Below are 13,330 nucleotides of genomic sequence, written 5' to 3'. Positions count from 1 at the left end.
ACTGCACTCTGTTAAGGAAATGAGTGGGCATAATTGTACCCAAATTGAAACTGTCTTCTAAAATGTACAGTAGAAACTGTATTGAAAGTATGACCTTTGCTTATGCTTTTTATTAACTGGGGTGGGGGGGTGGTAATAGGATTGTTTCCAGTACCTGTTAAGTCCAGCTCCTGGCCTTCTAAGCTTAGCTACTAAGCTCAGCAGAACATAAGATATAGGAGCAAGAGCAGGCCATCTGGCCCATTGAGTCTGATCTGGCCATGAACTCATCTCCAACTACCTGCCTTTTCCCCATCTCTTGATTCCCCTACTATGCAGAAACCTATCCAACCTTGTCTTAAATATATTTACTGAGGTAGCTTCCACTGCTTCATTGGGCAGAGAATTCCACAGATTCACCACCCTCTGGTGGAAAAAGAGTTCCTCCTCAGCTCCATTCCTAATCTACTCCCCCGAATCTTGAGGCTATGTCCCCTCAAGATTCAAGAAACAGGAGAACTGTTTCTACTGACAGAAGAAGGGGCAATGGCAGGTTATTAGCACCCTAAAGCCAGTCGCTTTGGTCAGATGGCCATAGTTAGCCGTTGTTGGCAGGTCATCTCAGAGAAGGAAAAATCTGATCTCAAACCTCCATTGCCTTGTGGCTATGCCCACTTGTGGGGAAGGCTTTAAGAGTAAACCCTGGGGAGAAATTCAGAGTTGCAGTCCCCAAGCCAATCCTATATTGAGTTCAATGCTGACAGGCAACTTCTGCGATGCTGCAGGTGCCAAACTGTATTGGTCTCTGCCATTCTTTTGGATCCATCAGGTGCTTGGAGAGGGGGAGCCTGCTACATGGGCAACAGCTTGCTCTCCATATTGTACTGCACTGACTTGCATATCATGTAGACAGCTCGGATGCTATATCTGTGGTTGATCCTGAGCAATAGACCTCAAAATACATATGGATTTGATAAGTATTTCGTTAATTTTTATGACATGAACTACTATGCACCTTTTCTTGAGAGAAGATGTACAAAGTTTAAAAGAAGTCCTGTCAGATCTTTGATGTTGTAGTGGCCCGGACTCTGCAGAAAGTAGATTTATCAGGCAGCAGCTGCACTCCTGAAAAATTATGACATTAGCTACTTCTGCCTAACTTCAGGATGCATTTATTTAGACACTTCCTCTTGGGGAATATCTAGACAAAAGCATTAAAGCAGCCATTTGCTTTAACAGTTTAAGCGTCATAGTCATGCTCCAGACTGAAAATAAAACGGATAATTTCCTAATTCTAAATCTCAGAATCAAACCTACAGTTTCAACCATAGCAGATAATTTACTCTACTCACGATACGATGCAATTCAATTTTTATTCAGTATACTGAGGGAAAAATGGATAACTTCTCCTGTTTTCTCGATGAGGGGAAAAGAATATTTGCCTTTTTCTGCTTTAGTAGTTGCACCTGACTTTAAAAAATTAAAATTCATGCATGAAGGAAACGTGTATGGCAATGCTACTAACTTGAAGTACAATATTAATGTCACAGAGAATTATGTGCATAATTCTTGCAACTGCAGTTTTCTTGGTTTGATCATCAGGGCCTGATGGTCTGCATCCCAGGGTACTTAAGGAGGTGGCTCTAGAAATCGTGGACACATTGGTAATCATTTTCCAATGTTCTGTAGATTCAGGATCAGTTCCTGAGGATTGGAGGGTGGCTAATGTTATCCCACTTTTTAAGAAAGGAGGGAGAGAGAAAACAGGGAATTATAGACCAGTTAGCCTGACATCAGTGGTGGGGAAGATGCTGGAGTCAATTATAAAAGATGGAATAACAGCACATTTGGATAGCAGTAACAGGATCGGTCTGAGTCAGCATGGATTTACGAAGGGGAAATCCTGCTTGACTAATTTTCTGGATTTTTTTGAGGATGTAACTATGAAAATGGACAAGGGAGAGCCAGTGGATGTAGTGTACCTGGACTTTCAGAAAGCCTTTAATAAGGTCCCACATTGGAGATTAGTGGGCAAAACTAGAGCACATGGTATTGGGGGTAGGGTACTAACATGGATAGAAAATTGGTTGGCAGACAAGAAACAAAGAGTAGGGATTAACGGGTCCTTTTCGGAATGACAGGCTGTGACCAGTGGGGTACCGCAAGGCTCGATGCTGGGACCGCGGCTATTTACAATATACATTAATGATTTAAATGAAGGGATTAAAAGTAACATTAGCAAATTTGCAGATGACACAAAGCTGGGTGGCAGTGTGAAATATGAGGATGATGTTAGGAGAATGCAGGGTGACTTGGACAGGTTGGGTGAGTGGGCAGATGCAGTTTAATGTGGATAAATGTGAGGTTATTCACTTTGGTGGCAAGAATAGGAAGGCAGGTTACTATCTGAATGGTGTCAAGTTAGGAAAACGGGAAGTACAACGAGATCTAGGTGTCCTTGTTAATCAGTCACTGAAAGTGAGCATGCAGGTACAGCAAGCAGTGAAGAAAGCTAATGGCATGTTGGCCTTCTTAACAAGGGGAGTTGAGTATAGGAGCAAAGAGGTCCTGCAGTTGTACAGGGCCCTGGTGAGACCACACCTGGAGTACTGTGTGCAGTTTTGGTCTCCAAAATTGAGGAAGGACATTCTTGCTATTGAGGGAGTGCAGCGTAGGTTCACAAGGTTAATTCCCGGGATGGCGGGACTGTCATATGTTGAAAGATTGGATCAGCTGGGCTTGTATACACTGGAATTTAGAATGAGAGGAGATCTGATTGAAACATATAAGATTATTAAGGGATTGGACATGCTAGAAGCAGGAAACGTTCTCGATGTTGGGTGAGTCCAGAACCAGAGGCCACAGTTTAAGAATAAGGGGTAGGCCATTTAGAACGGAGTTCAGGAAAAACCTTTTTACCCAGAGAGTTGTGGATCTGTGGAATGCTGTGCCTCAGAAGGCAGTGGAGGCTAATTCTCTGGATGCTTTCAAGAAAGGGTTAGATAGAGCTCTTAAAGATAGCAGAGTCAAGGGATATGGGGAGAAGGCAGGAGGAACGGGGCACTGATTGTGGATGATCAGCCATGATCACTTTGAATGGCGGTGCTGGCTCAGAGGGCTGAATGGCCTACTCCTGCACCTATTGTCTATTATCATTTTAAAAATGTTCTACTTACTTAAAAAAGCAATTTCATACCCCTAGGAGTGCTTTGAACCCACTATGCAGCTGCAATTTGTTCACCGAAGAGGAAGCAACATTAGCCCATACAGCTCACTAAATAACTCGAATCTCGGAGATCTGCTTATGGGTTTTCTGAGATATTATGCTACAGAATTTGAGTAAGTAGATTTTTTTAAGATAGAATATTTGTCCCACTTATTTTCTCGTTAACTAATATTACTGAAATGAGGAATGTTTCTCTGAGCATTTTCCCTGACTGTAATTCATCTGTTATCTTGCCTTAACTATCTCAGTCAGTCATGGTCTTTACACCTTCAGACTTAATTCTTCCTAAGTTCCGTGACCAGCCACCTACATTGCGCTCTTGGTGAACTTTTTTTCTTTCTGATGTACAGTGCTTTAAAAAATGTTTAGCCCCAGATCCTTTGTTCACATAAATGAGTATTACAACCAGGAATTTTGATCAATTTAACAGACAATTTTTGTATGTGAATCACTGCTCCTTTTTCAAAGTGGAGCCCAATGACAGGGAAAATTTTAAAGCATAACAAACTAAAAATTCAATAATTGAAATGTCTGCAATTCTAAAGTATTCTTCCCCTTTTGCTCAGTATTTGGTTGAACCACCTCTCGCAGCTATTACAGCCAGTATTCTTTTTGTGTTAAGTCTTTATTAGCTTTACACAACTTGATGGAGCAAGATTTGTCCATTACTCCTTGCAAAATTGCCCAAGTATGCCAGGTTAGTTGGTGAGTGGCACTGGACAGCAATCTTGAGGTATGGTGCTACATCCACCATACTTTACAGTAGAGGCAGTGTTACCTGCCTGATGCACGGTATTAGATTTGCATCACTTAGAAGATACTCTAAAGATGTGGAAGGTAGTCTTGTGGTCTCATGAAACTAAAGTGGAACTTCTTGGCCTCAACACTAACTGGTATATGTGGTGTAAATCTAATACTATGCATCTTCCAGGAAACACCATCCCTACTATAAAGTATGGTGAAGGTATCATCATGCTATGGGGATGCTTTTCAGCAGCAGGAACTGGAATTCTCGTCAGGATTGATGGGAAGATGAATGCTGTTAAATACAGAGAGTTCCTGGATAAAAACCTGCTAGTCTCTGCCAGAAAGCTTAAACTGGGGAGGGAATTCATCTTTCAGCAGGACAATGGCCGAAAGCATGCTGCCAGAACAACCGTGGAGTAGCTTCAAATGAAGAAAATTGGTGTCCATGAGTGGCTCAGTTGAAGTCCTGACGCTTACCCAATCAGATATCTTTGGCAAGACCTCAAGATTGCTGTTCACCACCATTTCCCACCTGAGACAGGGAATGGGTAAATCTTGCTCCAATCATTGTGCAAAACCAATACAGACTAATCCAGAAAGGCTACTGGCTGTAAAAGGTGGTTCAACTAAGTACTAAGCAAAGGGGAATGAATACTTTAGAACTGCTGACATTTCTGTTTTTGAATTTGTAATTTTTCATGCTTTGCAATTTTCCCTGTTTTTTTGGCTCTTCTGTGGAAGGTGGGTGGGAAGGAGAATGATTCACAAGTAAAAATTCTGAGTTAAGTTGATCAAAATCCCTGGTTGTAATAATAATCATTTTTGTAACCAAAGGGTTTGGGGCTGAATAGTTTTTCAAAGCACTTTACATTGGCTGCCTGTACATTGAATTTAAATTGTTTAACTTTGTGTCAAAATTTCCGAATGATTTCTCACCCCCCCCGCCCTTATTTCTGTAACCTTCAATTCAGTAGCTGCACTTTTTGTTATTTTGCCCTCTCTTGCATCTCTTTCACTCCAAACCTGGAAGTTCTTCTCAGCAGCCCTTCAGTCTCTTCTGTCTCTCCTTGTGATTCATAGACAAGTAAGGCACAGTATATGGCCCTTCAGCTCACCCTGCCCATGTCAACTTTTTGCCTTTACACTTAACTAATTTGCCCACATTACGTCTGTGTCTTTGTAAGTCCTGCCTTTTCTAGATGGTTCTTCTAAATTATATATGTGTTGCTTTATATGGTTATATAGTTTTGCATAGTTGTGCACAGGGAATCTCACTGTGTAATCTCTTGGGAATGAGATGAGAAATGTACCAAATGCTAAATCAGAAGATTGTAGAGAGCGGTAAGGTCAAGGAAGAGAAGTTAAAAAGAAAGATTAAACATTTTAAGGGACACAAGATTTTGCAGATGCTAGAAATCTTCAACATACACAAAGTACTGGAGGAGCTGAGCAGGTCAGGCAGCATCTATTAAAGTAAACTGTCAATGCTTTGGGCTGGTACCCTTCATCAGGATTGGAAGCCAGAATAAGAAAAAGTGGGCGAGGAGGAGTACAAGCTAGCAGTTATAGGTGAAACCAAATGAGGAGGAAGGTAGGGGTGGGGAGAAATGATATGAGAAGCTTGGAGGTGATGGATGGAAGGTGTAGAGGCTGAAGAATAAATCTTGTAGGAGGGAATAGTGGAGTAAAGAGAAGAAGGTAGGTAGCCAGAGGGAGGTGTTAGGTCAGTGTGGGAATGGGAATTCAAATTGAAATGGGCTGCAAACTATTTAACCTACTATAGTAACTCGCTCTATTCTGCTTTCATAGCCCTTCCCTAACCCCCCCACACAATACCTTTACCACTAAAGACAACAGTCACAGCAGACACAAGCACATCACCAGCACATTACATTCCAACTTGCACATGATTCTGCATTGGAAATACCCCTCTACCTTCATTATTCCAGGATTTAAATCCTGGAACTTCGAACTCAACACCGTTGTGGAAAAATGTTCACCAGAAGGACTTTTGCACATTGGTTGGTCTTTGTGTGTAGTCTTTCATTGATTCTGTTGTTTTTTTTTGTTTTCCCATGAATGCCTGCTAAAACAATTAATCTCAAGGTAGAATATAGTTGCATATAAGTACATACTTTGAATATAAAGTTACTTTGAACCATGAACATTGTGGTTGACGAAGGTGGCTTGCCATCACTTCTTTGGGTCACGTGCAGGAAATGCTGACCTAATGGCAACATCCATGTACTATAAATAAAGAAAACCTGCAATTGAGTCGTACTTCTATCCAGATCTAGAAATTAAGACCGCCATTTTTAGCCTAAGATAAAAGCTGAATATCTTGGTGACGGTTATGCTGCTTCAATTTTCTGAGTTCAGATTTCAGAAAGTGAGTGAAGGCAACAGGTGGAAGTTGGATGCAAATCAGTGTTGGAGCCAGAGATGCAAGCTTTAATGTTCAGCTGTTATAGCATAGATAGTGTGTAAATGTTTGCCAGGGGGAGAAGTCCTTCACTGAAGAAAGATGCAGCTTACATTACTTGCATACTGTTTTGCCAGTGGAGATTTGTAAATTGCATGGGTTGAGTGCATAATTAGCATTTTTTATGTCTGTATTTTTTACTGCTAGCTTCTTTGCACAAAAAGTGTGAATTGTGTGCAAAGGTTATTTTCTCTTTATAAAACAGAGAAGCATGATCTTGGAAGAATTAAATGCACCATAGGTAAATTGAAGCAAATGCAGGTATTCTAATTCTAAAGAAAGGGCAAGAGAATTTTAATTTTGTTTGGCCTTATTTGTTCTGGCTTCCACAACTATTCTAATAAATGCTTATTAAACAATTAATGTCATGACAGCATTTAATGTCATGACTGGAAGATAAATAGATTAAAGCTATTTTTAAAAAAAATTACTCACCAATTTGAAAAAATGTGCACCATTATGTGAGATGCAAAAATAATGAAGCATTTATTTATGATTTCTGATGCAAGTGTTCTGTAAATAACACAATAATTTCAGATATGAAGGAGAGGTTTGCACTATATGTTTGTTAATAATTAACTAAGGCAATTGTTTCAAACTTGAATGTTAATATATATTTTCTGACTCTGATCCTTCAGTTGGAGTAATTCAATCATTTCAATTCGTGAAGCCAAAGTGATTCCCAAAACCAATGAAATGGAGTGGAAAAATAAATATATTTGTGTTGAAGGTATGTATGTAATAATTTTGCAAGATATGGACATTTTCTACTCAATACTTAAAAGCTGGTTGTGGAACTCTACCTTATAGAGGTTCTGAGCATCCCAGCCTTAGTTATTAAAATTTAATCAGATATTTAAATATAGTGCAAGTGTCATTCTCAATGCAAGGAACATATAGACCTGAACAATTTAAAGGACACTTACACCAATGTTTCTCTTTTGCAAACCAGAGAGGTAATAACTTGGAGGCTTCTTCAATTAAATACAGAAAATACATAGATTCAAACCACTGTATGTAGTAAAAACTATACTTCTCTCTAGTATAAATACCAATGTCTTTTATGTTTGTTTATGCACCTAAAATCAGAATAATATTCAGAATTTTTACTTCAAGGTTGTGAATTCACTAAAACAACTTACTACAGTTGTGCTTCACTAAAGTAAACGAGCAAAACCTATCCAATTTCTGTTTTCCAAAGATATGACTGTAAAAGTATAAGGAATAGGAGCAGTAGTAGGCTATGCAAGGCATCAGGAATAGTAAACAGAAAGTACACTGCAGATGCTGTGGTCAAATCAACACGTACAAACAAGCTAGATGAACTTTGCAGGTCGGGCAGCATCTGTTGAAATGAGCAGTCAGTGTTTCGGGCCGAGGCCCTTCGTCAGTCCTGATGTTTGTACGTGAAGGCATCAGGAATTCTCTGCAATTAGCCTGATCATACACAAACACTACATTCCAGTTTCTTTCATGCCAGAAATGCAACAAATCCATATGTTACTGAGGTGCTGTGTTCTTAGAAAACAGTTTGTATCATGGTTCTTTGTAACTCAAACACTTGGCAAATTTTCACAGTATGTTTTTTCATTCGTATTTTGTATTCAGTTTTTCATTCTCACATATATTCTATATCCACTATTTTGGTAGTGATTGGTCATTTATGTGAGGGCAATTTTCCATCAGCCAAAATACCGCAACACAAGGGGACAATGTATATCAACCTCTTAAGATGACTTTATGAACCTCTTCATGATCGTTTAGACTAGAGAATTGAAAAAAAAATCTCATTTCAGTCCTAAAAAGTGTAAAGTACAAAAGGGTTTCTGTACACCCTTCACTCTTATTCCCTTGCTACTGCTTTCATTCAAGTTTGGTTTGGGCCATTAAAGCATAAACATCCTTCTAATTGTTTCACCTTGGAGGAAGCCATTGAACTATCTTTTAAAGATGCTTGTAGTTATTGCCAGTTGTTTTAGTTGGCAGTTCTTTTCTGTTGGCTATTCAATAAGCATTTGGCAGCACTGCTATCAGCTTTCATTGTTGCAAACCATAAGGCACAGAGCTGTTTTTTAATGGGTTGCTAACAGCTCATTTCATGAGATATGACTTGTATTTCTTGCTATTACTGGACAACCTGTGAGATTGATACTCCCCTGTTGTAGATAGTACCCTGTTTAAAAATGTAACAATCCTTGCTGTAATACTGCACATAGTGCTAATGCCTTATATATTTTAAATAAGTTCATTGTTACTAGATAGGGTGTTAAAGAAGGTGTAGAGTAGACATTGGTCAGGGTGTTGAGTATAAAAGTCAGGAAGTCAGGTTGCAGCTGTATAATAACTGGTCAGGTTACATTTGGAATATTGTGTGAAGCTCTGGTTGTGATAGTATAAAAAGCACATGAATGCTTTGGAAAGGGTGCAGAAGAATTTTACCAGTATGTTCCCTAGTTTAGAGAAAATAAGCTATAAAGAGAGGTTGGATGAATTTTTTTTCACTCTGGGGTGTCAGTGGTGTTATTATTGTTACCATTATTGTTACCAAGATACAGTGAAAAGGTTGTCTTGCATACTGTTCATATTGATCAATTGATTACACAGTGCATTAAGGTAGAACATGGTAAAAATAATATCAATGCAGAACAAAATGTAGAAGCTATTGACAAAGTGCAGTGTAGGTAAACAAAGTACAAGATCATATCAAGGTAGGCTGTGAAGTACAGAAGGTCCATTCAAGAGTCCGGTAACAGCAGTGTAGAAGCTCTGCTTGGGCCTGGTGGTAGACGCTTTCAAGCTTTTGTATCTTGTACCTGATGGAAGAGAGAAGTATATAAGATTATGAAAATCACACAAAGTAGGTCTTTCTCACAGGATGGAAATGTCAGATATTACACAGCATAGTTTTAAAGTGAGAGTGGGGAAATTTTAAAGAGGTCTATAGTTTTTCACACAGAGAAAGGCAAGTGCATGGAATTTCCTGCCGTGGGAGTTTGTGGTAGCTCATATGAAAGCAACATTTAAGAGACATTCAGATTGACACGGGAACAGGTTAAAAAAAGTTAATGGACATAGACTGTGCAGTCTGATGTACAGTTTAAATACGGTCATGATGAAGGGTCTCGACACAGAATGCTGACTGTTATTTCCCTCAATAGAAGCTGTCTGATTATCTGAGTTCTTACAGCATTTTGTATGTGCTACTCAAGATTTCAAGCATCTGTAGAACGTCTTGTGTTTATGATGGGCTAGCGGTGCCTTTTCTGCGATGTCCTGCTTTGTGTTCTTAAGATGGCCAGACTGGGGGTTATGAGCATCTCCTTATCCATTGGTTCTGATCTAAATTTAGACACTTTCTTCTAGATGTTTATTCTACAAAATCTGTGAATTACTGGTTATAACTTGCTACAGTTTAAAGAAAATCACAGTGCTAACCTCAGAGGACAGTGAGTGCTCTTTCCATCTTGAATCTTTGAGTCTTGGTAGATGTGAAGTGAAATAAAGTACTGAAAAGTGTTGTAGTCCATATAGTTAATTTAAATCAAAAATAAACCAGGTATATTAAGAGCTTTTATTTAGGTTGTTGTTTTAAGTAAGCATAATTAAACTTTGGAATTGGATAGCAACTTGTACCTTTTAATAAAGTTAGGTCCTAAATAAAACCTACATGTTGACTAGTAAAATCAGATGGGCAAAGCTAACCTGGATCAGAAGCTCATACTTTTAGTTTTGTAGAAAACCAGGTTCTGGAGCCAAACAAGGAGGAAATTGTGCTGAACTTGATATTACTGTAACACCATAAAACAGAATTGAGGCACTTGACCCATCAAGTCTGCTCTACCATTCAATTGTGGCTGATTTATTTTCCTCTGCATCCCCATTCTCCTGCCTTCTCCCCATTATGTTTGATGCCCTTAGGAATCAATGGCCTATCAATCCCTGTTTCAAATATGACTTGGCCTCCACAACTATTTGTGACAATGAATGCCTCATATTTACCACCCTCTGGTTAAAGAAATCCTTCCTTATTTCTGTTATAAAGGAACACCCTTCCATTCTGAGGCTCTGGTTGTAGACTTTTGCACTATTGGAAACATCTACTCCCTGTTTATTCCATTTAAGACTTTTAGTATTGGGTAGGTTTCAATGAGATTCCTCCCCCCCCATTTTCTTCTAAACTCCAGTTAGTACAGACCTGGAGCCATCAAACAATCTTCATACGTTAACCCCTTCATTTTCAGGATCATTCTTGTAAACCTCTGGAACATTCTGTAATTGTCCTCTGGACCCTCTCCAGTGCTCGCACATCGGATCCTGATGAATTTCATTCTTCAATGTTTAAAAAATAGAGGCTAGTGCAATAATTTGTCCATTCATTTTTGTTTTCCAAATGCCTAGTTTTGAGGATAATTTCAATAGAATGGAAAATTATAAAGTATTCCATCATTCAAAAGAAAGAGAGAAAGCTGGAAACCACAACTTAGTTAGCTTTACATCTATCATGGGAAAAATATTAGAAGATATTATTAAAGACATTATAGTTGAACACTTAGAAGAAAGGTAACACTGGACAATAAAGATTTTGCTTTCTGATTACTTTTGGGTGTACCTTATAGATTTTGGGCTGCTGATCATGAGAATCACCATGAAATTTCCCTATCATGCACCATTTTTTTAATTGCCTATATTTATTACTTTAATTCATAATTCAGATCATTTAAAATATTACCTAAAATGTAAGCTGAGAAGTTTTCTATCTTGTCCAGGCACACCTGTGCATGCTTGTGCAGGGCAGATGATGCATGGCAGGACAGGTTTTAAAAGGGCAATAAAAGCATCAAGCACACACCCTGCTATGCATTGCATTTGCGTGTACATCGGTTTGCAGTCACATTGATATGCATGCTCTACGCACGTAATATATTATGTGGACTCATTAAAATAAAGTAATTGTATTTTCAGGAGTATTTGTAATAGCAAAACGTCTCACCAATGTTGTGACAGCTGCAATATTTTTGTTATATTTGTGGCGAGTATATGCTGAAATCTCAAAAGACTGACCATGACTCCTCTTATTAAGAAAGCTTACAAGCTCTACCTTGGGTGTAAAATTGATAACCAAGACACAGCCTGGTCTCACATTTGTTGCACAATATTCTCTGTTGATCTTGGAGCTTGGCTCAGAGATACTTGGAAGTCATTGTCCATATGATATGGCAAGAGCAGAAGGACCACGTGATAGACTGCAACTCCTGACTGACCAGTGTGTCTGGTTTCTCTGCTAAAAACCAGAAATACATAGAATACCCCAAACTTCCTTCAGCCATGAGACCTGTGCTGTATGACATTAGTCTTCCAGTACTGAATCCACCAGAGACATGGAGTCCAGAGAAGGTAGACGAAGATGCTACGAAGCACAAGCCCAAAATTGAAAACAACACTGATTCTGATACGTATTTTGAACCCTTTATGTTGAGTGAGTCTCATCTGATAACTTAATCCGATGATCTGGTCTGAGACTTTGGTTTGTCAAAGGCAAAAGCAGAATTACTGGGTTCACGACTGTCACCAGACTCAAAAAATTTCCATGAAGGATTTTGGATATTTGAGGCAGATGTTTCCCGTAATAACTGATAACCAAGATTATGGAAGGCATTTTTGTTGGTCCACAAATCAAACAGGTCTTTAAAGAGAAGCAATTTCTAGTAGTACTGGAGAAAATCGCGTGGAAGACATTCAAGGATGTTGCCAAAAATTTCCTTGCACCAAACTATGTGCAGCTGGTTGACATCATGCTTCAAGCATGCAAAGCCATGGAGTGCAACATGTCACTAAAGATTCATTGTCTGCATTCCCATTTAGACTTCTTGCCTGCAAATGTTGGTGCTGTCAGTGATGAGCATGATGAAAGGCTACACCAGGACATTGCGGTCATGGAGAAATAGTATAAGACAACAGGAATCTATCAATGTCAGCAGATTATTGTTGGACACCTGAACGAGAAGCCTGAGATACTGAGTACAAATGAGAATCATCAACAAAACATTTTTAGCTTAAACGATTGCAAAGCATTACCACTGTTATGCATTTAAAGACATTATATTCAATAAAAGTTAGTTTCGTGTTTCTCCAAATTCCTACATGATACAAGTGTTCTGAAATTGTACTTGTATTCAGCTTCAAGCATGTTATCATAACCAAAAAAAAAATCTGAGGAAGCAACACCTTTGTGGGGGGGGGGGGGGGGGTGAATTTGCTGTCCAGTGAAATTATACATGTTTGACCAGGTTTTTTTTGAAGTAAGGTGAATGTTGGAGAATTGGTAGATGAATTCAGCACATTACTGTAGGTGCCATGTTAAATGTATTGTAGAAATGAACATCTTGTCCTGTATTGGTATGAATGAAGCTTGGCTGGTTAACTGAAAACAGAGTAGTTATAAATGGATTTTTCTTAATCAAGTAGTCAAGTATGGGGATTAGTGCTGGAGCCTCAATTGGGCTGGATGGTTTACTTCTACTCGCAAACTGTATATTCATAAAGTGGTCTTTCAGTTTCATAAAGAAACTTTAGTGCTGATTGCTAAAGGCTCAATAAAAAGGTAGCTGTTATTAGCCGACTTACTGCAGGCCGGAGGAGGAGAGAGGCACAGGCTTTAGGAATGAAATTTGTGAATTTAGGAATATGGTCACTGAAGGCATGGTGGCCACGATAGTACAGTGTGAGTACAGAATAGAGAGCTTGGAGGGCTTTAGAACTTGAGGTAATAGTAATTTGAAGGGACAGGACACTTTAATTTGTTACATTGTTTAACCTGAAGTTTATGTAGGCCTGCAAGCACAGAGATGAGTGATGAATGGGAAGGTGCCTATAACGAACTGACAGGAAGGTTTGGA

The 13,330-nt window shown here is 39.0% G+C and overlaps 1 protein-coding gene across 3 annotated transcripts in view; it reads left to right on the top strand.

Moving 5' to 3' along the window:
• Positions 1-13,330, top strand: part of tent2 (terminal nucleotidyltransferase 2) — a 54,574-nt gene that overhangs the window by 34,748 nt on the left and 6,496 nt on the right. For all 3 annotated transcript variants that reach the window (XR_009513069.1, XR_009513068.1, XM_059974460.1), the window contains 2 exons: positions 3,182-3,318; positions 7,073-7,164. Coding sequence is in view for 1 of the 3 variants with exons in the window: in XM_059974460.1 (XP_059830443.1) it covers positions 3,182-3,318; positions 7,073-7,164 (229 nt within the window). In the remaining 2 variants the exon portion in view is untranslated. The remainder of the gene's footprint in view (positions 1-3,181; positions 3,319-7,072; positions 7,165-13,330) is intronic.

Source organism: Hypanus sabinus, chromosome 7, assembly GCF_030144855.1.
Source record: "Hypanus sabinus isolate sHypSab1 chromosome 7, sHypSab1.hap1, whole genome shotgun sequence".
Taxonomy (NCBI): domain Eukaryota; kingdom Metazoa; phylum Chordata; class Chondrichthyes; order Myliobatiformes; family Dasyatidae; genus Hypanus; species Hypanus sabinus.
The sequence above is the reverse complement of the archived record's forward strand: the minus strand, read 5'-3'. Positions and strand labels throughout refer to the sequence as shown.